Source organism: Podarcis raffonei, chromosome 2, assembly GCF_027172205.1.
Source record: "Podarcis raffonei isolate rPodRaf1 chromosome 2, rPodRaf1.pri, whole genome shotgun sequence".
NCBI lineage: Eukaryota > Metazoa > Chordata > Lepidosauria > Squamata > Lacertidae > Podarcis > Podarcis raffonei.
In genome coordinates this window covers 959,158-984,549 of record NC_070603.1, presented here as the reverse complement: position 1 = coordinate 984,549, position 25,392 = coordinate 959,158, and the positions used below count along the sequence as shown (strand labels likewise).

General features: G+C 47.3%; 2 protein-coding genes across 2 annotated transcripts; both read left to right on the top strand.

The window, feature by feature from the left end:
• Positions 1-99: 99 nt before the first annotated feature.
• On the top strand, positions 100-12,424 carry LOC128404067 (hepatic lectin-like). Its single transcript, XM_053369360.1, has 6 exons — positions 100-471; positions 2,445-2,552; positions 3,658-3,717; positions 4,431-4,582; positions 10,774-10,886; positions 12,270-12,424. The coding sequence occupies exons 1-6, from the start codon at positions 384-386 to the stop codon at positions 12,403-12,405; spliced, it is 657 nt and encodes a 218-aa protein (XP_053225335.1). The 5' UTR covers positions 100-383; the 3' UTR covers positions 12,406-12,424.
• A 5,576-nt stretch (positions 12,425-18,000) lies between these two features.
• Positions 18,001-25,191, top strand: LOC128404003 (hepatic lectin-like). The gene is made up of 6 exons (XM_053369250.1): positions 18,001-18,097; positions 20,484-20,591; positions 21,203-21,262; positions 21,984-22,135; positions 23,529-23,641; positions 24,841-25,191. The coding sequence occupies exons 1-6, from the start codon at positions 18,007-18,009 to the stop codon at positions 24,974-24,976; spliced, it is 660 nt and encodes a 219-aa protein (XP_053225225.1). The 5' UTR covers positions 18,001-18,006; the 3' UTR covers positions 24,977-25,191.
• The last annotated feature ends 201 nt before the right edge of the window (positions 25,192-25,392 follow it).

The window sequence follows — 25,392 nt, the reverse complement described above, 5'->3', positions numbered from 1 at the left end:
TACAACAGCAGCTGTAGCACACGAGTGCCGCATGCATGCACACACATGTGTCTAAGTCACCATAGAAAACATTAACAAAGTGTGGGGCTTAAACAATTATTTTATTTATGGCTACAGCTTTTGGTGGGATGATGATGATGAGTGGTCAGAGGGAGAAGAGGGAGCAGACTGGGAGGAGGAGGGGTCAGAAACTGATGTTCCTTCTTAAGGAAATTTATTCCCTGAAACGAGGGGACTGCACATGTCTGAATTTCCCCTGATCTTCCTAAGAAATAGGGGGAGGAGAGAGAAGGAAATAGATCTTTATATTTCCTGATAAAGTTCCTCAATTTGCCGCTCATATTATAACCCAGCAAGAGGAGAAATTTGAAAACAAGAGCAAGATGGTTCTACTTGGTGTTTATGAGCAAGAGGAAGATGGAGACCGTGTATACCTGGCAGAGACGGAAGAAGCCAAGGCACCCAGAACAGGTAAATATTTGGGGTGTGCCCTGGCCTCAAGATTTAGATCCAGATTTGGCAATTCAGGAGCACTCTCTCTCATCTGGAAGAACTTTGTGGTAACAGAGTCCAGATCTGAATTCACTATTGGATCTAAGTGGTCCACTTGCTTTGGACAGAAGCTTATCAAACTGGCAGGCCTAGTCCCCCTGCTAAAGTACAGGCATATATATCCAGGGACTAAGAAATGTGCATAACTTAAATTTATGGGCAGAAGTTGATAAAATTTGCAGACATTGTCCTCCTTTCCAAGGGAGAGATGCCTGCCAAATAGCTGCAGTGGTTCTCCCGTAAGGGAAGACTATCATTATGGGGGGGGGGGTCACTTTATCCCATAGTGTTTTATGGGCAAATGGTTAGAAAAGAGATATCACTGAGCAAATGGTTGGAAAATAGTAAATATCACAGAGGAATCAAAATTCCTCAGGGTGAAAAACTTGCCAAATTTCAGATAAATATGTCCATTGGCTTTTATGACGAGTCTACAGCTGATTTGGGAAAGGGGAGAAGTAAAGGGGTTTTCTTTCCTTCCAGTGGCTTTAGAGTGGGCACCACTTCAATAAGCAGCCACGGTGAAACTGCACACTGAGCAGCAAAGTGTTCACCTGGCTTCAGGTACCTGGTACAGCTAGTGCCAGGTAGAGGAGATGCTAGGGCAGGAGACTGGCAGTGGCAGGTATTTTAAGATACAGCTGGAAGGAAGATTTACATGCTCATGACTTTCGTCAAACTTTCTTTGACCAACCCGGTCTCTAACAGCAGTTTACTACTTTGCACTTCACTTGACCTGGAGATAGGAGGTCTAGTTCATTTATATTCTCACTTTCCTGGGAGTAAGCTCTATTGAACACAATGGGACTTATTCCAAGAAAACATACGGTGGATTGCATTGCTATGTTCTGGGACCTGTACCAGCAGACCCAGCTCCTGGGTCCCTGCTACTCTGTTTAGTCAGGTTTAGCCACAGGTAGGGATGAGGAACTCAATTTTGTTCATGTTTAAAGGCAAATTTGCCTAATTCATTTCCACCTCATTCAGATTCTCACATTTAAGTACTGCTTGACAACTGTTTTAAATAACCAACTTGGACTTGTAGAATAGCCTCCAACTGACTACTGGGTCAGGACCCAAGGCGGCTAGAAAAGCCAGCTGGGACTGGAGTCAACATATATGAGAATCAAAGCACAGCCATCCTACAAAATTTAAACATCCCTGAATTTTGTGGTGCAGTTCTCTAACCAGTATTTACAAAAATACATCTATTTGAGGAGAGTGTGCGTAAAAATGAATATATTAGTGAAAACAACATACAAGATGCATTATTGAGGGAAATTGTTGTAAAATACATACATTAGTGAAAACTGCATTTAAAAATATATTTAAATAGATAAATTCACAATATTATGCTCATGAATCTTCATGAGGGGTTTTTACATATAAATGTGAAATGCTGCAGAAACGTGGAGGTGTGACTTTAAGATTGGAACGAGAAAGTGGGAGACTGAAATTGAGCTGTTCTTCCATTGCTGGTAGGGATGTCAATGAACCCAAAGCAACGCTGCTGCTTCCCAGGCGCCAAAGCTTTAAAGTTGTTTCCACACTCTGTTTCATAATTTCCTTTAGAAATGTCTGATTCATTTATATTTTTTAAATGATAGCTAAGAGTCTGGGGCCCTTGCTGGCTGGGGGCCTGGAACACATGTACCTCCCTCCTGCCAACAGCTCTCAAACACATCAATCCAGAACTGCTCTGCTTAATTCACCGTCCACCATAAACTGGGGGGGGGGGTGGAGAACCAACCTTTAAAGCAACAAAAACCGACATGGTCCATCCCTTACATTTCTCGTAATTTTAGACACCCAGAGTGACCCCACTGGATGTTACTTGATAGCCAACTTCATACAATTTTGCTTAAAATTTGTTGCTATCTTTCTTCTTGAAGACAGATTCTTCCTCCGGTGGAAATGGAGCTCCTCTTTCCTGGTTTATGGGCTCCTGGCACTCGCTTACCTGCTGATCATCATCTTGCTGGGGCTTCTGCTCTCCAATGGTAATTAAGGGACTCCAAAGTCTGAAACGCTTCAGTAGCATTATGACAAAATGTGGGAGGGATCCCCCCCCCCAATTCAGACTCATATTTAAGTCCAGTTTGAAAACAGTTTAAAATAACCAGATTGGACTTGTAGCCACCGACTGACTACTGAGTCAGGGCCCAAGGCTGCCAGAACGGGCAGCTAGTCTGTGGACAACCTGTTCATTTCTCCCTTACCTTGATTCAGACTGTTGGGCCACCCGCCCAGCCCAGCCCTGTTTCCTTCAGGGTCTCCCTTCTTGCTTTTGGCCTTCTTGGAGCAGTGCTGTGGGGAGGCCTGCTGGAGGGATGAGGACTTCATTGAGGCAACGCAATAACCAGCCACAGATGTGGTTGAAGGCCCCTCTTGCTGCCTAGAAGCAATGCCTCTGATGGCAGACAAGGATGCAGAATTCAACTGAAGAAGAAACGTGCATATCTGCAGATGTGCTTTGTGAAGGGCAGCCTTTGAAGGGCCACACGTTCTGTATCCCTGATCAAGAATATAAATAAGTACTGGAAATCCCACTGAGAATATTTTATGTGCTGCATGATGTTCATGTCCTTATATATGGACAGTTCTGGGGACTAGCAGAAAGTCTCTTGGTGACATCATGGGCTGGGAAGCCTTTCAGTACAGCTGCAAAGTTGCAGAACTATATTTCACAGTATAGTCGGGCAAAGGAGAGTTAGGTTTTCACTTGATGAATTGACTGCACTGTTATATCAGGCCCACCACTGTTTTTTTAAAAAGGTTTTGCTCAAAATGGCTCTTGTAGCTTTCCTGATGACCTGGGAAAAGGAGGGAATGAAAGGTAAACTTGAAACATGGAAAGTGGCCACTGTGTCTAAGTCTAAGCATGTACAGAGTGTTTTCCCCTCAAATTACTTTATCATTTGAGTTCCCAGTGGGATTCTCAGCAGGGTTTATGTTCTAACAAATGTGGCTTCCAGGCTGCCAGAGTCTGGCTTATTCTGGGTTAGTTCAAATGGAATGAGAGAAGAGGTCTCTCCACCATATCTCTTTTTGCCTCATATGAACTGGTAACATTGTATGTGTTTATATCTCTTCTTACAATTTCAGAATCAAAGTTTTCCTCAGAAGCGAAAAAGTTACATAAACAGCTTGAAATGAGCAAGGAGCGTAAGTGTCTTGCCAAAACCATCAGGGGCTTGCGGCTGCAATAGCCTGGGGGAGGTGGCTCTCGCCTGGCATTACGCCAGAGAGCCTGTTTCCACTGCAGGAGGGGCATAATTTATCATCCACAATCATTCCTCCAATGCCTGGCTTTAGAAGGCAGGTCTTCCCCATCAAAGCGGCATCTTCCAGGGAAGCCTGAACTCTAAGCACCTCCTGGGCCAGGAACTCTGTGAGTCCCTTGAGCTGGAGGAGCTTAGAAACAGGTGTAACTCATGAGCTTGTGCCATTGATGTGCTGCAAACCCTCACAACCCCAGCGCCCCCAGGATTACAGGGATGAAATGGGCTTGGCGGCTGCTGCTGCTGCTGCCTCAGTGAGCATCGCTGCCCCCTAGAGGAGCAAATTCCACCTTAACTATCTACTCTGTGGAGAAGTATTTTCTTTTGTCTCTCCTGAATGTTCCAGCCTTCAGCTTCCCTGGATGCCCCCATCCAGTGCTATGCTGAGAGAGGGAGAAAAGGCTTTCTCTATCCCCTAAAAAGCCCCACATTGTAACCGTTCTTCACAATTTAGAAAGCATGCCTATATTAAAACAGAAAGAGGTTACGTCTCTCCTCCTGGTGGGGAAGGCCGTGGAAGGATGGCCGGAGCGTGCCCGCTCCACCTGCAGTCCAGTCGGTCAGGGCTTTCATTCTGTGCCTTTTCTCTTTTGCCAGTGTTCCCATGTGGTTCCAGAAGCAGGGAATGGGAATACTTTGACGGTCGGTGTTATTACTTCTCCCTCCGGAAGGCTACTTGGCACACGGCCAAGTCACTTTGTGCAGAGCGCAATTCAAGCCTGGTGGTTATTCATGATGAAGCCAAGCAGGTAAAGGTGCTGGAGTCTTGGCTGGGGTGGGGGGTGGGGATTTGTTGCCTCTTCAGTGAATTTTTGGAAAGCTATAATGCATTTTGTTATGCTATTTTTACTAATATGTGCATTTATGTGCAAATATTACCCTAATAGATGCTTTTTTTGTACTTGGTTGGAGAACTGCATTGCAAAATTCAGAGAAATTCAAATGTTGAATGATGGCTTTGCTTAGGTTCACATATTGTTTTGGAAGGTGCAAATTAGATAAGATCATCTTTAAATGCAAGCTGAACAGGCAGAGAAAACAGTACAAAACACTTCCTGCATGTGATGTTTCAGCTGCTGGTGATTGTCAGCGATTTCAGTTTCACCCTGAGTAAAAGACCAGCCAGACAGTGATGGTGGCCACTTATGAATCACCTACAAAAATGAAACAAAGTATCAAAAAAGAGGAGAGTTACATAAGATTTACATATGAATATGTATAGATATATAGATAAACACAAATATAGATATAATGGCTTCAGTTTAAATAGGAATACAATACCCTCTCCCCTGGGTCTGCCTGCTCAGTCCTCTGTCCCAGTGCTGCTAAATGTAGACGGGCAGCTTGAAGATCTCTGCTCTCCCTCCTGCATCTTTAACCTGGACTTGAAATAGAGAACTCTTTCAAACAGAGAACTGTTATCTGTAAAGTAGGCCATGTGGACACTCTGTAGATATTTAGTGGCAAGTGTGGCTCTGGAAATCCAGATTTGCTGATCAAGATGCTTCCTGACTAGGGAAGGTGTTATGTACTGAGTTGAATAGGATCCAAACTGCAGCAGTCTGATTGGTCCTAGAACAATAGGATCCAAAAGGCAGCAGTCTGATTGGTCCTAGAACAATAGGATTCAGAATGCAGCAGTCTGATTGGTCCTAGAACAATGCAGCGGTATGATTGGTTGGCAGGAACTACCCAATCATGCTCCAGATAGAAGTGAATCCACAACCTGATTGGCTTACAGTAGAATTCCGGAATTAGCCAATTATGTGCAGCCCATTGTGTAAATAATGTATATAAAGCAGATACTTTGAGGGGACTTTCATTCCTCTTCACCACTATGAGCTGAATAAAGAGCATGAAATCACTTTGCGACTCTGAGTATATTTCACTGGCGACGAAGGTGGGATCCCGCTGAGCTGACTGCCACACACAGCACCGCAGCACCGCCACCTGCCGCACCGCTGCCTCGCACCGTGTATCCAGGCTTCAGCTCCGGGACACAAGGAACTCAGAATGGCAACCGACAGCAGCTTCTCGCCGTTCAACCCAGCATCTGGAGACTGGGAAGCGTACGCCTCCCGTTTCACCTTCCTCCTAGAAGCCAAAGGAGTCACCGACGAAGAAGACGCCAAGAAGAGGGCAATATTCTTCAGCGTCTGCGGAGAGGAGACGTTTGAAATCGCCCGGGCTCTCCTTGCGCCTGAAGACGTCGCTACTGTTCCATACAAAACAATAATGGAACAGCTGAAGGGGCACTTTTCACCACAGCCCTCAGTGGTGGCTCGTCGAAATGCCTTCTACGCAAAGCGGCAAGCCCCTGGGGAAACCATAACTGGGTTTGTGACCTCTCTCCGCCAAGCCGCCCGGTTCTGCAACTTCTCAGAGCTGGAGAACATGCTTCGTGACCGCCTTGTCGGTGGCCTGAAGGATGAGAAGCTGCAACGATGCCTCTACGCTAAGAAGGACCTAACGTTCCAGGTCGCTCTGGAGGAGGCCCTGGCAACGGAAGCTGCCGAGAGGTCGACGCAAGAGGCATGGCCGAGCCAGCCGTCCCAACCGAGGGTCCACCACAAAGACCTCACCGACGACTCAGGATCCAACAGGGAGGAGGTGCACCGAGTACAGCAGCGCACTCAAGCAGCCCACACACCACAGCTGCCTCGATGAGAAGGAGGGAACTGCGCAAGCTGTGGAGAAAGTCACGAGAGGAGGACCTGCCGTTTCCGCAACGCAGAGTGCAGGCAGTGCAGCAAATCGGGACACATCGCCCGGGTGTGTCGGGCTCGGCCCACCCGACGCCAGGCATCAGATGACCAATCCAAGAGCCCCAGGTCCCGGGGCCCAACACACCAAGGCAACTTGACAGAGCTCACGGACTTCCAGGTATACCAGTTGCCCCACCCCAACGTAGAGAAAATTTATGTTGACGTACAGATAGAGGGGGCCCCATGCCGCATGGAGCTTGACACGGGTTCAACTCTATACATAATCTTGGCAAGGACCTTAAGGAAACTGTGTCCTACTGGGGGTCCCAAACTCAGGCTGGCCCCATTCACCCTCCGGGACTTCCAGAAACATAAGGTCCCCACAATGGGGGTGGGGACCTTCAGGGTGCAATACCGAGGGCGGACGCGGCAACTGGAATTGCTGGTGGTCAAGGGCCCCTACATTAGCTTACTGGGATTGGCATGGTTTGGACCACTGGGGCTAGCTGTCACTGGGGTGAACCACACCAGCTTACAAGTGGACGTGGACGCCATATGCAAGGAATTTCCGGGGGTTTTCGATGGGAAATTGGGACAGTATACAGGCCCCCCCATTGCTCTACAGCTTGACCCCGCAGTACGACCGGTCAGGCTCAAGGCCCGCCGGGTCCCGTTCGCCCTGAAACCCCGTATAGACGAGGAATTGGACCGACTCGTGGAGCAAGGAGTGCTGGAGCCGGTGCCTAATGCCCCCTGGGAAACCCCAATCGTCACACCCGTCAAGCCTAATGGTTCGGTCCGCATCTGCGCAGACTACAAATGTACCATAAACAAGGCTCTCACGGCCCATGCATACCCAGTGCCAGTGGTCAGCCATGTTCTTGCCACCCTGGCTGGGTCGAAAATTTTTGGCAAGCTGGACTTGGCCCAAGCATATCAACAGCTGCCAGTAGATGAGGCCACAGCAGAGGCACAGACGATTGTGACGCACAGAGGAGCATTCAGGGTAAAGCGGCTGCAATTCGGTGTCAGCGTGGCACCAGGCATATTCCAGAATCTAATGGACTCTCTACTTAAAGGGATTCCTGGCGTCACCCCCTTCTTCGATGATGTGTTGATTGCCGGGCCCACACCAGAGGAGTTTGAGGACCGCCTCCGCACCGTTCTGCACCGTTTCCAGACAGCGGGTCTCAAGGTGAAGCAGGAAAAATGTCTACTAGGAGTGCCTCAGGTGGACTTTCTGGGATTTATGGTGGACGCAGAAGGGGTCCACCCGACTGGAGACAAGGTACGGGCCATTTGTGATGCCCCAGCGCCCAAGAACAAGACTGAACTTCAGACCTTCTTGGGACTATTGAACTTTTACCATTCCTTCCTTCCCCACAAGGCGGCGGTAGCGGAGCCCCTACACAGACTCCTGGACAAGCGGGCCCCTTGGGTGTGGGGCCAGCGCCAGGAGGCCGCATTCCAGGCAATCAAGGACTTGCTTGTCTCAAACTCGGTCTTGGCACACTTCAACGAGAGGCTGCCGGTGGTGCTAGCATGCGACGCCTCGCCCTATGGAATTGGCGCTGTCCTGGGACACCAACTCCCGGATGGAAGAGAGGTACCAGTGGCATACTTTTCCCAGACACTCAACGCAACTGAGCGGAACTACTCGCAAATCGACAAGGAGGGTCTGGCAATCGTGAAGGGAGTAAACAAATTCCATGATTTCTTGTACGGGCGGCCCTTCACCGTGGTGACTGACCACAAGCCGTTGCTTGCTTGTTTGCCCCTGAAAAGCAGACCCCCCAAGTGCTGTCTCCTCGCGCCCTCAAGTGGTCAATTTTCCTTGCCAGCTACCAGTATGCACTGATTCACCGTCCGGGGAAGGCGATGGGCCATGTGGACGCCCTCAGCAGGCTACCACTACCGGAAACAGGCCCCTACCCAGCACCTGCACAAGAGGTTATGAGCCTGGAGCTGCTTCCCGACCGCCCCATTCAGGCACAAGAAGTTGCACACCATTCCAAGAAAGATATGGTCATCTCCCGGGTCCTGGACTGGGTGTGGAGGGGATGGCCCAGCAGCAGCCCCGGGCCAGAATTCGCCGGCTACACAACCCACAAACATGAACAGTCGGCCCACAAGGGGTGCCTGTTATGGGGAAGCAGGGTCGTTGTTCCCCAGCCCCTCCGCAAAAGGGTCCTCACAGCCCTACACAAGACACACCCAGGGGTAGTAAGAATGAAGGCCCTTGCCAGGAGTTATGTGTGGTGGCCGGGGATCGACGGAGAGATAGAGGCCTGGGTCAAACACTGCCAGGCCTGCCAAGAATTCCGCCCAGATCCCCCAAGGGCCCCAGTCCAGTCCTGGGAGTCCGCCCGAGCACCATGGTCACGCCTGCATGTGGACGTCGCTGGCCCCTTTCAGGGGAAAACATTCTTCATAGTGGTGGACTCCTACACCAAATGGCTGGAAGTCGCACTGGTACCGTCCACTTCTACGTCCGCAGCCATCCGGGTACTACGCAGGCTGTTTGCAACCCACAGGCTCCCTGACACTCTCGTCTCAGACAACAGGACTGCATTTACGTCAGGAGAATTCCAAACCTTCACAGCGCAGAACGCCATCCGCCACATCCGTTTGGCGCCATTCCACCCTGCCACCAATGGCCAAGCAGAACGCATGGTGCGGACCACCAAGGACACCCTTCGCCGCATGACGCAAGGGGATTGGGAGTACCGCCTTGCCACATTCCTTCTAGCACAGCACAGCACCCCCAGCTCAACGACTGGCCGGAGCCCCGCTGAAGTACTAATGGGTCGGCGCCTTGCAATCAGATTGGACCGCCTTCACCCCGATAGATGAGGTAGTGGTGGGGGAAGGCAAGAACCCCTGGACCTTCGAGGCTCAGGACCCAGTGTACGCAAAGAATTTTGGGGCAGGCCCAGCATGGGTACCCGCCACAGTCACCAGGGTCACTGGCCCCGTGTCGTATGAGGTGCTAACAGATGGGGGGCAATGCTGGCGCCGCCACTGCGACCAGATACGGCGACGATTCCCGGGAGAAAACCAGGAGGAGGAAAGGGCAGAGGAGTCCCAAGGGAACAGAGGGGCAGTGAGGCCCATAGAGCAGCAGGGGCCAGCAGGAGAGGCAGAATCAGTAAATACAGAGAGGACCCGCGAGGCCGAAAGGACACCGGAACCAGAACCACGACTGAGCGAGCCGGTTGCGCCAGACCAAACAGCCCCATCACAGCCAGCATCCTTGGAACACGAGCCAGAACCTGAACCCCGGACCAGGGAACACCCCAGGCCGCAACGCACATGTAGGCCGCCGGCGTACCTCGAGGACTATGAATGCGACCTCCCGGGCAGGACTGGAACTTAGAGGGGAGGGGTGTTATGTACTGAGTTGAATAGGATCCAAACTGCAGCAGTCTGATTGGTCCTAGAACGATAGGATCCAAAAGGCAGCAGTCTGATTGGTCCTAGAACAATAGGATTCAGAATGCAGCAGTCTGATTGGTCCTAGAACAATGCAGCAGTATGACTGTTTGGCAGGAACTACCCAATCATGCTCCAGATAGAAGTGAATCCACAACCTGATTGGCTTACCGTAGAATTCCGGAATTAGCCAATCATGTGCAGCCCATTGCGTAAATAATGTATATAAAGCAGATACTTTGAGGGGACTTTCATTCCTCCTCACCACTATGAGCTGAATAAAGAGCATGAAATCACTTTGCGACTCTGAGTATATTTCAGAAGGCAAGCCCAGAGCAGGGACTCATGCAGAGACACAGGGAGCATCTTCCTCAGAGGCAGGGAGCTTTTCTGTTTTTCTTCATTGGGGTTGATTTGACGAGATGTGGCCCCACCCCCAGTGAAAGCAGATTGGTTGGAAGTACATCTCAGTACTGAATCATGCACTCAGCAATCCTATACCCTCATCATTGGGGGTAAGCCCCACTCTGAACTCAGTAGGACTGACTTCTGAGTAGACATGTCTAGGACTGCACTGGAAGAGGGGCAGTCATCCAGATGGATGCTGAGGTACAGAGGGATCCTTATTTTTCCCCAGGATTAACTGATCCCAGCTCACAGGAACCATTCTTGATTTTACATAACCTGTACTGAGCCTCCATTTTGTGAATGAATTTACTCTTCTAATTTGTGTTGGTGATTGTGAATATGGAACCAGAGCAGCTTCTCCAGCTTGATACCATCTTCTCCTTTTGATCTTGCAGAATTTCCTAGAATCTCGAACCAAGAATGAGCGTTATTGGATTGGACTCACTGATATCAATGAAGAAGGGCAATGGAGGTGGATTGATGGCATCAGTTACTTAAACAACTACAAGTAAGACAGAGGACCATGAACGTCACCACTTCACCCATCAAGCCAAGCCCTTGCTGTGTCCTGTGACCCAGCAAGCACTTGGCAAGGCTTCTGTTTTGGCCATCCTGGGAAGGCAACAGAGACAGGAGCTTTGCTAAGCCCCGGTCTACAATGTTTTCTTTATCCCAGGAGTAGCTGAACAGTCCTTGGCCCGGTGACCCCCCTTGACCCCCCTTCTACTACACCCCACTCTCTCTCACACCACCCGCAAATTGCCTTGAGAGTTGGCAGACCTTTCTGAGAGGCTCACCCTTCCTGATTTATACCACCATCATAGCAAACTCCTCCAAGCAACCTCAAAGATTATTCAGTCCAGATTTTTACTCTGGATCAGGATCTCCCCATCCCCATAACTTCTCTCATGTATTTGTTCATGTGTAGGAACCCAAATTCATAGAACTGGACAGACTCAGGGAATTGTTTCCTATTTTTTTAAAGGGGGAATCATAGAATTGTAGAGTTGGAAGGGACCCGAGGGCCATCTAGTCCGACCCCAGCTGATGGGAGCTGGCGGCCAATCACATCTGGAATGCACCACGTTGGTTAGCCTGCTCCAGCTTGACAGAATAGGAGCAGCTGCCACCAGCCGTGGATGGGAAGAGAAACAACAATGGCTGAGGTGGGAGCAGGGAACCAGCAGCCTGTAGACAGTTTCAGGTGTGGGGCACATAAGGGGCAAACCTTGGCTGAAGGGGGCTTTGAAGGCACTAACCACTGGCCATGCCTGCAAAGTCCCTTGTGCAACACTTCCCAAGCATGCAGATCATCAGGAGTTTGGGGGGCTCTGGACAAAGTGCTTAGCAAGCCCAGGGTTCAGTGTTTCCCAAGCACAGGGCCTGCAAAGCTCTTTGCATAGCACTTCAGGAAGCACCGCAAAAAGGGGCTTTGCAAGTTCTTTTGGAGAAGAGGGGAAAGCTCCATTTCTAAAAGGAGCATTTTTGTTATTTCCAAAGGAAGAGGTTTGTATTCCAGGTGCTCCTCGCAATGGTTTCAATACAAGCTGCTTTCTCTGCAGGGGGTGGGGGGTGCTGCTGCTTCGGAGCTTTTTTTCCTCCGCAGAGGCTCCTTCTAACCAACCACCAGCTGCTTGTCAGTTAAAGGGAGCCTCTTTGATTGGTTGTGCCTGGGTGGGATGCCTTGAATTGCATGGAAGAAGGGAGCGAGATAAGCAACACAAATAAGCTAGTGACTGTGTCCAAAGCCGCCCAAGTGAAGAACGGAAAATAGAGAAGGAATAGCTTGGCAGTTCTTGGATTGGGGGCAGAGGGGGAGCAGAGGATGGTGTGGCTAGAGAAGAACTCTTGCCAGGTTCTTCAGGGTATCTTAACTGTCTTCCTCGTTTAGGAAATGGAGACAAGGCGAGCCCAACGACCATGAAACGAAGGAAGACTGTGCCCAGATCCATGAGGCTGGGGAATGGAATGATGTGCCCTGTAACTTTCAAAGCTTCTATGCATGTGAGAAACCTTTGCCTTCCTGAGGAAGAACATGAAAAAGGCACCAACGCAGGAACAGGGCTGCAAGAGCAGGCCATTTCTCCGCTTCAAACTATCTGCTTTAGAGTGACAAAGACTCTGCACAACTTGAATGCAGCTAGAATTTTTATATAAAGATCTTTATGTTTCTAAGCAATTTAATAAGAACCATATTATACTCTAAGTAAAGTTTTGTAATCAGAATCATGTCCAGAGGCTGGAGTCAATGTCAATTCCTCTTTCCAGGTTGTTTCTGTATGCCACGAGACATGTCTCTCTGTGTGTTTGGTAGTCCCAATTGCCACACCTGGGGAGGGAAGGACAGAAAGAATAAGGCCAGTAGTGGTTTAAATGGCTATGGCTGTATATGCACCATACATTTAAAGGCAGTTCTGGGAGCTGTAGTTTTTAAGAGTGCTAGGAATTATAGCTTTGTGAGGGGAAGACTACAGCTTCCAGGATTCTTGAGGTATGCTTTAAATGTATGGTGTGTATAGGGGTAGAATAGGAATGTGTGGGTGTTTATGAATGGGGTGTAACTGTATATGGATGAGCCTGAATGGAAAGTTGACGAATTTGGGGCATGTATGGTATGTGAAAATGGGGTGTGAGTGTGTTATCTCCCTCACCCCTGGAGTGCCAAATTTCACAAGTCACTGGGACCACCCACCTGACAAACGCCTGAAATCGTAGGGAAATCATAGGGACATCAGCTCATGCTGCACTTTGATGCCCCAGGTGTTGGGACTTCTTTTTTTTTTTTAATAAATTTTTATTAAGATTTTACAAAACAAAGAATTCATCATTTCAAAATGTATCCTTTCCATAGATAAAGTTCACATAAAAAACAAGTACAACAGAAAAACAAAATTATATAGCAAAAAAGAAAAAAGAAAGAAAAAAAAATAGAGGAAAAAAAAACCCTTATTCTTAAAATTATGGAGTTCCATACCCCTCTGTCTTGACCTCCTCACATCCCCCTTTTTTGTGTTCCTCTTTATTCTAATCCAATTCAGCAAATTCAAACCCTTATTAAACCATACTTAATTTTGCATTCTTCTAATTTATTATGTCCCGATTTTCCATTTATTTTAATCCATATCTCATCTTATATACTAATGACATAATAATGTTCTGTTCATAACCCCTTCTCCTTTTTAGCATTCTTCTTTTAATTTACCTTTAACCAAGTCACACAAACCCTGTCACCTTCACTTCCCACAACATATTAACACTCCGAGATTTTACAATATTTCTGTAAATAGTCCTTAAACTTTTTCCAGTCCTGTTCTATCAAATCTTCTCCCTGGTCACGGATTCTGCCAGTCATTTCAGCCATCTCCATGTAGTCGATCACTTGCGTCTGCCATTCCTCCACGGTGGGTAAATCTTGTGTCTTCCAGTACTTGGCGAGAAGTATTCTTGCTGCTGTTGTTGCATACATAAAAAATGTTCTCTCTTTCTTTGGCACCCATTGGCCAACTATGCCCAAAAGAAAGGCCTCTGGTTTCTTAGGAAAGGTACTTTTAAATACCTTCTTGAGTTCATTATATATCATTATATGTGAGGATGTGAGGGCGATCTGGCTGCGACATCTGTCACCCCATTGATCGCCAGGGTTGATTCGGCTGATCTGGCTGGCTAGGCGGGTGTCCCCTTCCTCCCTCACCACTCCATGTGCGTCCCTCCCGAAGCTGCGCGCTCGGTGGAAGAGGACGACCATCCCAGATAGAAGGAGTGTACCGTTCTTCGGTCAAGGGTATACGATAGCTGCGCTCCCCTGCTAGAACCTCCAAACAAGCTCAGGTGTTGGGACTTCAATGCAGTGAGAGGCTGTTTGAAAGCCCCTTTGCAGGCAGCACTACTCTTCTAGAGAAGTGGGCGCACAACTAAGACAAAATCAAACCCATCCTCTTGTCCATCAGAGTGACATCAGTTGGTTGGAAGGTGGGGGTCTGGGGTTTTTTTTAAGCCTCAAAAGCCAGATTTGCCTCCCTGGCGCAATACCACTGACTCTGCACCTCACTGCTATTTTTTTTTTTTTAAGCCACATTCACATGACATTAGCCACAATGCATGTTGATCCTGTGGTTTCTTGACAAAGACTGCTGTTCAATTAGTCTCTTTTTTCAAACCAGCTTGAGTCTGATCAGAAAACTGGATGCAGAGTGGGCAGTAATGTGAAGAGACCCTAACAGCCATCTGAACACACATGGGCAGATAACAGCTTGGTGAATAGGAGTTGGGGGTGTAGGGGGGGGACACACCAAAAGGTTATCTGCATCAGGTGAGGGCATCTCCCTCCCACTCTCTGATGTGCAAATACAGCAGGGGCAGGGTAATTTGGACTGAATAAACTACCATATACTTGGGCATAAAGGAGGGAGTCCCCTCATCATGGAGATTTCTTATATGGGATATCGCAAAGCTTATCGTGGGGTTCAGGGACATCTAGGATGGAATCCAGCATAGCACTTCTGCTTGCCCAGTGGAGCAATTTCCCTGTGCCACATGCTCTTCTGGGAGCGCAGCCACCAGGCGTCTTTCGAGGAGGCGCGGGAGAAGGGGAAGCCCCGTTGTGCTAGCAAAATAGAGTAGTTGAATACGGCCCATAAACTTTACTTTGGTTTTTAGGAACATAGGATATTTCCTTCCTTTTTTTGGTATTTTGACCTGGTAAGCAATTTCAGCAGCATCTTATGCAATATACTATATTTATTTTTTCCAAAAAAATGATGAGTAGTTTTTCTTTATAAAAGGGTTTCACAATCATTTCTGCAAAACTGCTTTACCCAAAGATTCAAAGCTCCTAATTTGAGCCCAGCTGACAGCCATGAGTCGAAACTTGCTTCCCAGAGAATGAACCCCAAAACATGGGCATAGCCAGGATTTATGTCGGGGGGCAGAACCTCATTTAGTTGAGTATTGATTTACTTGATTTAATGGGGGCAGCTGCCCCCCTCCCTTGACTACACCCATGCCCCAAAACCTCAGCCAACAGACATCTCAACACAGTCCCATAGGTGAATTAGGGTCACTTCACACACGCCCTTGAAGTTCTGCAGTTTAGGGATTTTGAGCAGCACTTTTGTAGACCTTGCTTTGCAAGCCTCCACACCTGCATGCTATGTTACATCACTGCCATCTGTACATGAAAAGGACAAATCTTGGGGTCTGCCACTTAAAGCACCTCCAGTCTTTGCTAGAGTCCAGCCCTGTGGGTTCTGGATTGGTCAGAAAACGAGAGACTTCAGCCAACCAATGAAGGAGCAAATCAGTGACCAGGAGGCTGATAATTTATTTGTTGCAACAAAGGTTTTGATGTGTAAAGCGAACAAAGAAGAAGAAGGCCAGAAGAAAGGTTACATGAGTTTTTAAAAGTTCTCACAGTTTCCCACAATACATTTCTTACAGTGTCATCAAAACATTACGGATATGTCACAGAAGAAGAGTGGTGTCAGCAGAAATTTGAGATCCAGACATGCCCTTGTCAATCACACATTGTCTCAACATCTGTCTCACACAGGCAAAAGAAAATTTTTACATGTCCCTTTGTCATTAAAACATGGCTGGCAGAGTTTATTTGTTCAGGCTAGGTTGCATTCCACTCTGGTTATGATTTTCCATCTGGGGTTTTGTTCAGGAAGCCAGGATCAGTGGGCTATATTGTACTCAGTCTATTAATTTCAATAGGTGTACTCTGAGTGTGATGAACATTGGATGCAGCCTTCTGTGCATGTGCAGAGGCTTCCTTCCCTTGTGCCATGCAGGCAACTCTATGACTACATCTCTCTTTTCTTTTGACACACTTTCACTGCAATGCTTACATGGGACTCTTTAAATTCACTTCTCCAGAACAGCAGCAGAGAACACCTCACAGCTTGATGCACCGTATGAGGAACGCAAAATTTTGGGTTTCTGAAAGATCTGATCCCTGTTATACCAGATAATTCCCCTGGAGTCAGAGTGCTTTCTTAAAGGGCAATGCCCCAAATGGAGGCACCTCAATTCAGTCGAGCTCCCCCAGGAGCTGCCCAATAATACTACGGTTCTTGGTGGGAAAAGTTTATAGTGGCTGCAACATTAAGTTGATCAAAGCTTTGGGATTTTGATAAACTGGGAGGAATAATTTAAAAATAAGGACAGAATGAGTAGTTCTATAAGGAATGCTAAGGAATGCTTTCTTGAACTCAGAACTGTTGCTTGTGTTAGATTGAGCAACTTTTGGAGTCAGCGTTTTCCAAATAATTTTTCAGGGAAGTGAACACAAGAGTCCCATGAAGGTGTTGCAACAGAAGAGTGGAGAAGACACATAGTTGGAGGCATGTATAAACTTTGGGGTGCTGCTGCTGCAGGGGTCAAGCCCCCTCCCCAGTAACAGCCATTGCCAAGCATATGGACAGCTCACACAATGGACTCAGTTAGAGCGATGTCTCTGCATGAGTCTCTGCTCTGGACTTATCTCCTGCCACTTCTAAGGCAGATTCTACAGGGCAGGTAATTCACACAGAATGGGCTCCTCTCAGGGTGAGAAATTCTCACACATATTTTAACAGTAAACACTTTGGCTTGAAGTGATCCTTTAATTTTATTTTTTATTATTTAATTTTTAAATTTTTTTAAAATTTTAATTCAGAATAACAAGATTATGTATCCGGCATGAGGAGTCTAGGAATTAATTATAGCATTTGAGTAATTAATGCTAAGAGAAGGGAGGAAACACAGAAAGAGGAGGTGATGGCTGTGTGCACAACATACATTTAAAGCACATCCCCAATGAATCCTGGGAACTATATTATACCCCTCACGGCTACATTTCCCAGGGCCCTTCAGTTCCCAGGATTCTTGGGCAGTGTATCTGGTATGGCAATACCTACAATGGAGAGAAAGAGAAAAGTAGGGTAAAAGTAAACAGCCACACATGGTCTGTGGAAGTTCTCCTCCATTCACATAAACTCAGCTTTTGTTTCCACAGTGCTATCATCCATAAAGGGTTAAAAAAGAAAGGTAAAGGATCCCTGGACAGTTAAGTCCAGTCAAAGGTGACTCTGGGGTTGCGGCGCTCATCTCGCTTTCAGGCTGGGGGAGCCAGTGTTTCTCCACAGACGGCTTTCCGGGTCATGTGGCCAGCAGGACTAAACCGCTTCTGGCACAATGGAACACCGTGACGGAAACCAGAGCACACAGAAACACTGTTTACCTTCCTGCCACAGCAGTACCTATTTATCTACTCGCACTATGGAGTTCCTTATTTCGCCAATGTGATTTCCCACTATGAAGTTTACAATGCGTTTTCCTGAAATGCTTTTTTGATGTCTTTAGATCCAGCCAAGATCAGATAAAATGGGTCATGGAGATATCATGCTGCAATGTCTGGTTTTCTCAGAGGAAGGGACAATTTCTTAAAGTGCCATTATATAAGTCTAGAAGTTCCTCTTAAAAGGAGCTTAATTCCTGAAACCAGTGGGTGGCACATGTTTTAACTTCCCCCATTCTTCCAAACAAACAGGAAGAAGGGGGGGAGGAAAGAAACAGATGCTTAGTTCCTCAATTTGTTACTTCTATTATAAATGCATTGAGAGGAGAAATTTGAAGACAAAAGCAAGATGGGTATTGTTGGTGTCCATGAGCAAGTGGAAGACGGAGACCACGGATATCTGGCCAGGATGGGGAAAGCCATGGCTCCAAGAAAAACAGGTAAGTATTTGTGGCATGCAGTGGCCTCAAGGTTTGGATCCAGATCCAACAAGTCAGGAAGCCATTTGTGGTAAACCTATTCCAATACTGGATCCAGATCTGAAGTCACTATTAGGGGACTCAAAATTGCATCTAAGGGGTAAGCAACCTTCCAAATTCCAGATTAACAGGTCCTTTGTCTTTGTGCTAGGAGTCTTTCCAGTTGACTTGGGGTAGAGGAAAAATAGAAAGATTTGCTTTCCTTCCTGTGGCTTTGGAGTGGGCACCACAATAAGCACCCAAAGTGGAACTGCACAAAGCAGCTTCAGATCTGAGAATTAGGCCTACTTCCAGTACCTGGTGTCAGGAAGAGGAGATGTTTGGACAGGAAGTTGGCCCTGGCAGGCGTATGGAGATGCCAGCAATATACCGTTTGAAGGAAGGTTAGCAGGCTGGCAATGTTGGTCAAACTTTCTTTGACCAACTCAGTTCCTACCAGCAATTCACTGGCAGTGTTGAAGCTGGAATTAATTAATTGACTTCTTCTCTTCCCTGACTTGCATGTTGAGGCCCCATGACCACCCCGTTCCCTGGGGATTAAATAAGTATGGGATCCAATAAGGCCACAACTTTATTGGTTACAGATGTGTAGGTTTTGGCCATAGGCATTGGGATAAGCCACACAAATATCACTCCAGCCCGTCTGCTGGAAGGGCCTCTAAGGTTGAAGCCAACCGACAGGGAATAATGCCCTATGACCTCCATCAAATCGGGGCACCCCAAAAGTGGTCCCTGATGGAGGAATGCAGTGGCCCTAGCCCCCCTCTAGGTGTTGGACAGAAGTCACTACTCCTGGATCCTTTTAACAGGATACCCTTACCTGGAGGGGCAGTCAGAGGCTACAACCTCCCCTCCATCCAAGATCTAAGCTTACCCAATGCCAATCTACTTTAGAAAGTTGTGGTGATTGCTACAAGGTAGGCAAAAACCCAATGGCTGATGCCAATTTGCCAAATGGAAAAATTCCTTCCTCGGCCCAAATATGACAGCCGACATAGTCCATAACCAGGTTGTACCATCAGCAACATCCTGAAGTGAGGGAGGGTGGGAGAACCTGCAAAGAAAGAAGAGGCCAAATGGCCAGGCGTAACCATTGGGCAGTTGATCCCGTGCCCCAGGGAACACACACTGTTGCCAAGGGTCAATTTGGTGGCAGGCAGACAATTCGGCCTGCCATTTGCCGGTTCACAAGAGCAGTTTGGGGCCTGCTCACAAAGAAGGGCGAATGGACCTAGAGGGTCTGGTTGCATCTGCTCTAGTGTTTAATTTATCTTTGTAAGATATTTATATACTATGTAATCATCAAAGTACTGCACGTAAAAATTGTAAAAAATGACTTGAGTGTCTGAGAGAAGCAGGATCAGAAATTCTAATCAAGGGCCTTCCTGTTTCCGGTGCACCAGAATTGGCGTCCCTCCCAACACTGCGGGAGAGAGACAGATGGAGGTAATCAGATAATGATGGGGGAATTTCATTATCTGCATTCCTCTTCGGTTGGAAGAGGAACCAGGCTCTCACCTGCAGTTTGCCTGGCAGTCTGGCACTCGCTTCCCCATGGAATGCGAGGGCAGGCAACGGCACTGGGTGCACGGGGCACTCCGGCTGCCGTGACCCCCCCCACCCCATTCCTGGAAGCAAAGGTTATCCTGTTAATTGGATTTTAATTGGACTAAACTACAGGTGTGTGCTAGAGATCATGAGATAAGAAACTGCGAAAACAACCCAGCTACAAGGAACTAAAAGGTTTGGAATGAGAGTGGATTTAATTTGGTGAAATAGAGGATGGAATGAGGGGAGCCCACAGTTTGCTTATTTAAAGTTTTTCTCTACATTTATGATACAGCAACCTTCCCCTGAATGCAAGCTTTATTAAAAATATCTGCGCTAGTGAGAATGGAAGAAATTGCAATATACAGTGGTACCTCTGGTTACGAACTTAATTCATTCCAGAGGTCTGTTCTTAAGCTGAAACCATTTTTATCCTGAGGCGCACTTTCACTAATGTGCTTCCTGCTGTGTGCGCCTCTGGCGCGAAATTTCCATTCGCATCCTGGGGCAAAGTTCACAGCCAGGAGCAGCTACTCCTGGGTTAGCGGAGCTCCTAACCTGAAGCGTTCGTAACCAGAAGCATTCATAACCAGTGGCACCACTGTAATATGGAATTTAACAAAATTGGAACTGTGTGTGAGAGAGGAAGGAACTAGGGCGGGGGTGTGTGGAGAAACATTATGCTTTGAAAATATAGAGTAAAATCCACTCTTACCTCCATTATCCACAAAGGAATGTGTTCAAGATAAGGACAAATGGCCATAAGATTCTACCTTCTTCTTTTTCTCTCTTTTGAAAGGCAGGTCATTCCCCCAGTGGAAATGGAGCTCCTCTTTCCTGGTTTATGGGCTCCTGGCTCTCGCTTACCTGCTGATCATCATCTTGCTGGGGCTACTGATCTCCAGTGGTAATTAAAGGACTCCAAAGTCTGAAATGCTCCAGCTTTATGACCAAATGTGGGGTTCCCATCCCAATTCAGATTCTCACCTTTGAAAGCTGCTGGAAAACTGTTCAGAAAATCAAACTTGGGCTGGTGGGATGGCCAATGGCTGACTAGTGAGTCAAGACAGCCAAAATGGCCAAGGGGGATGAGACAGCATATACATTTCTGCCGGATATTGAGTCAGACCAGTGGACCAACCAGCCCAGCACTGTCTCCTCCAGGCTCTCAGAGTTCTTTCCCTGGTCATTGGGATTCCCCCAGGCACCATGTAAAGAAATAAAAAATATCCGGAGGTGCATGCAGGATATGTGCTCTTACTAATGTTTTCTGTCATTACTCTAACAAAAATTATTCTCCCCTCACCTCAATTCTGCTATTCATCCTAGAATGGAAGCTGTCCAAGAGGAATAGCAATTAGGTGTTGGGACTAATTTAATTTGGGATTTCCAGAATCTACCTGTCTGGTTTGTGACAAGTGATGGTGGAATGGGAGAAGAAGTCCCACCCTATCTCTTTTTCTCTCTTCTGAATTTCTAATATTCTGAGTTTACTTGTATTTCTTCTTAAAATTTCAGGGTCAAAGTTTTTTTCAGAAATGAATGACATGCATAAACAGCTTGAAATGAGCAAGGAGCGTAAGTGTCTTGCCAAAACCATCTGGGGCTTGCGGCTGCAATAGCCTGGGGGAGGTGGCTCTCGCCTGGCATTACGCCAGAGAGCCTGTTTCCACTGCAGGAGGGGCATAATTTATCATCCACAATCATTCCTCCAATGCCTGGCTTTAGAAGGCAGGTCTTCCCCATCAAAGCGGCATCTTCCAGGGAAGCCTGAACTCTAAGCACCTCCTGGGCCAGGAACTCTGTGAGTCCCTTGAGCTGGAGGAGCTTAGAAACAGGTGTAACTCATGAGCTTGTGCCATTGATGTGCTGCAAACCCTCACAACCCCAGCGCCCCCAGGATTACAGGGATGAAATGGGCTTGGCTGCTGCTGCTGCTGCCTCAGTGAGCATCGCTGCCCCCTAGAGGAGCAAATTCCACCTTAACTATCTACTCTGTGGAGAAGTATTTTCTTTTGTCTCTCCTGAATGTTCCAGCCTTCAGCTTCCCTGGATGCCCCCATCCAGTGCTATGCTGAGAGAGGGAGAAAAGGCTTTCTCTATCCCCTAAAAAGCCCCACATTGTAACCGTTCTTCACAATTTAGAAAGCATGCCTATATTAAAACAGAAAGAGGTTACGTCTCTCCTCCTGGTGGGGAAGGCTGTGGAAGGATGGCCGGAGCGTGCCCGCTCCACCTGCAGTCCATTGGGTGAAGCCATGGTCAGGGCTTTCATTCTGTGCCTTTTCTCTTTTGCCAGTGTTCCCATGTGGTTCCAGAAGCAGAGAATGGGAATACTTTGACGGTCGGTGTTATTACTTCTCTGTACAGAAATTTACTTGGCACATAGCTGAATCTCAATGTGGTCAACGTAATTCAAGTCTGGTGGTTATTCATGATGAGGCCAAGCAGGTAAAGGTGCTAGAATATTGGTCCTTGTATGTGTGTGGATATATTGCCTCTCAAATGAGTTCTTACTGACACCTCAAACTACATTTCCCAGGGTCTTTTGGTGGGAAACTACATTTAATGTAGTAGAAATAAGACGCAAATGTGAAATTGAAACAAGGCCCCAACCGCCCTGAGATAACAATGGTGAGGGATGCTGGGAAGCCTCTTACAATGACTTCAGGGCTCAGCTTCCCTTGTGGGCAGCTAGGGATGGGCAAACATGTCCATTTTGGTTTCTCTCAATTCTTCATTATTGCCAGTCTTAAGTTCACTTCTCCACATTTCCATATCAGGTTTTAGAGATTTTTTAAAAAGACGTTCTCTTCCAGTGCAAATTTCCCCTAACATGCACATCTTTGGAATGCAATCTCCTCTAACATAACACATTTTTTATGTTATCTTCACTAATATGCATTTATATGCAAACTCACCCTAGTGACACACATTACTCGGCTGGAAGACTGCATTGCAAAAGTCAGAGAAATTCAAATCTTGAAGGATGGGGTGGATCATTCTAAACACAGGAAAGATATGCTATAAATAAGTCTGAGTATACAGAGTATAGCTGAGTATATTGTTTTGGAAGGTGCAAATTAGGTAAGATCACCTTTAAATGCAAGCTGAGCAGGCAAGGAGAAAAGCACAAAATACATCCTGCATATGATGTTTCAGCTGCTGGTGATTGTCACAAATTTCAGTTTTACCCAGAGAGAAAGCCCAGTCAGACATTGAGGACAATACAAAAATGAAATGTAGCACCAAAAAAGAGATGGTGTAAAATTTGCATATGCTCATTTGTGTGTGTGTGTGTGTGTGTGTGTGTGTGTATGGACTTCAACTAGCCAGCTCTTAAAATAGAGAACTCTTTCGAACAGAGGACTGTTATCTGTAAAGTAGAAGATGTGGACACTCTGTAGATATTTAGTGGCAAGTGTGGCTCTGGAAATCCAGGTTTGCTGATCAAGATGCTTCCTGACTAGAGAAAGGCAAGACCAGAGCAGGGACTCATGCAGAGACACAGGGAGCATCTTCCGTGCTGGCTTGCCCCATGACTGAGGCTTGCCCCAGGGCTGCGCAATGTGCACACATCCCACGATGTGCTGACGTGTTGTGTCATTACGTGTTGCAAGGGACATGAGCATGTGAGTGAAATGAGCACATGGCGCAGTGTGCACACATAACAGCCACAGAATTTTGAGGGGACCTTCAGCCACCCACCCAACCCCTCAACCCTCCATTCGCACCCCTGCAGGCAATGCTGCTTGAATAACGCCACTTCTATGAGTTGTGTCTGTTTGTATCCTTAAAACAAAACGTCAGTGCCTGCCCTATCCTGTGGGGGGTTTCCTTGCAGAATTTCCTCGAGTCTCAAACCAGGAATGAACGCTATTGGATTGGACTCAATGACATCGATGAAGAAGGGGAATGGAGGTGGATTGATGGCACCAATTACTTAAGCAGCTACAAGTACGTAAGACACAGGACTATGAATGCCGCAACCTCCCCCAGCAAGCCAAACTTGGCAAGGCTCCTGCTTTGGCCATCCTGGGAAGGCAACAGAGACAGGAGCTTTGCTGAGCCCTGGTCTACAATGTTTTCTCTATCCCAGGAGTAGCTGACCAGGTCTTGGCCTGGTGAGCCCCCTTGCCCCCTTCTTCTGCCCCACTGTCCCTCACATACCCCCTCAGATGCTGCTGCCCCCCAAAGGAAGTGCTTCTCCCAGTGATTTCAATAGAAACTGCTTTCTCTGCAGAGGCGGCAATGCCCCAAAGACTGGAGCATTTCCCCCTTCAAAGGGGCTCCTTCTAACCAACCGCCAGCTGATTTTTAGTTAAAGGGAGCCTCCCTGGCACAGGGGGTACATATTCACAGGAGGTTGCGCTACACCAACCTTCTGTGAACTTTGATGGGTGTCAATAACCTGCTACCATTATGGCATAGGTCCCACCCACCTGTCAAAGTTGGCCTGCCGTGGGCCAGTGAGGAAAAGATCTGGCCTACTGGGCTAAAATGTTCCCCAGCTTATGCTAAGATGTGATATGAAGTCATACAGTGCAATTGGTTTGCTGAAAGTAAGCAGATCTAGGTCTTGTGACAGACCTTCCTTGGGTGGGATATGCCTTGAGCTCCCTGGAAGAAAGCTGGGTAGACAAGCCTACCCAGATAGCTAAAATGTTGATGTGCATTTTAATCTGTTTTGACTTTATTGCTGCTTTTATTTCTTTTTTGAATGTTGCAAAAAAGTTGTTTTTAACTATTTTCACCAATAACTTTATTGTTTTATTCTCTTAGTAATCTGTTTTGAGGTTATTTACAATCCAACAGTGTGTAAATTTTACAAAACAAATTAGCCAGTCACTGTGTCCCAGGGGTGCAGCTGGCTGCTCCAGCACCCGGAGCAGTGGGGGCAGGGCAATCCGCACACAGGGGCGCAGCGTCACTCCCAGGAGAGGCAGGTGGCTTGGGCAGGCTGCAGGCCAGGCCCCAGGTGGACCGCACCCCCTTCCTGTGCCCCTGCTGTGTCAAAGCCACCAAAGTGCAGAATGGAAAATCTAGAGAGAATAGCTTGGATATACTTGGATTTGGGGAGCGAGTCGAGGATGGTGTGGCTGGAGAAGAACCATTTCCGCATTTTTCAATGTATCTTAAATCCCTTCCTCATTCAGGAATTGGAGACAGGGTCAGCCCAGTGACTATCAGAACAAGGAAGACTGTGCAGAGATCCATTTTTCTGGGGAATGGAATGATGAGAGCTGTTCCACTGCAAACTTCTACATATGTGAGAAACCTTTGCCTTACTGAAGAACCATCATGAGAAAACACACCAAGTAGCAAGAATGGGATTGCAAAGGCCTCTTCTTTCTGCAGAGACTGCCTACTTCAAACCACTTGCTTTAGAGTGACAAGCACTGGCTCTACACTGACCAGTTTAATATTATTAGAACATTATTAGATATCTTGTTCTAAAACATCACAGGGCATACTTGCTAATTAAAGCATTTTTACCCTGGTCCCTCCCTCCCCCCCCCCACGTGAAAACGCTGCCTTCCTGTTGCTGGTTGCTCTGCGGTGCCCTCTGGTGTCCCATTTTTATAACGCATTATGGAATTTAAAAGTAGGACGTCATGTGTCCAAATACGTTATCAAAACCCTTCTCTAACATTAAAAACCATGTGTGTAGATCTGCCTCGGGACTCTGCACAACGTGAATGAAGCTA

Bases quoted from the DNA above. Each gene is read 5' to 3' on its own strand.
- LOC128404067 (XM_053369360.1), top strand. From the start codon at position 384: ATGGTTCTACTTGGTGTTTATGAGCAAGAGGAAGATGGAGACCGTGTA. The intron at 3,718-4,430 runs GTAAGTGTCTTG...CTCTTTTGCCAG, and splicing joins GCTTGAAATGAGCAAGGAGC to TGTTCCCATGTGGTTCCAGA. The intron at 4,583-10,773 runs GTAAAGGTGCTG...TTGATCTTGCAG, and splicing joins TTCATGATGAAGCCAAGCAG to AATTTCCTAGAATCTCGAAC.
- LOC128404003 (XM_053369250.1), top strand. From the start codon at position 18,007: ATGGGTATTGTTGGTGTCCATGAGCAAGTGGAAGACGGAGACCACGGA. The intron at 21,263-21,983 runs GTAAGTGTCTTG...CTCTTTTGCCAG, and splicing joins GCTTGAAATGAGCAAGGAGC to TGTTCCCATGTGGTTCCAGA. The intron at 23,642-24,840 runs GTACGTAAGACA...TTCCTCATTCAG, and splicing joins AATTACTTAAGCAGCTACAA to GAATTGGAGACAGGGTCAGC.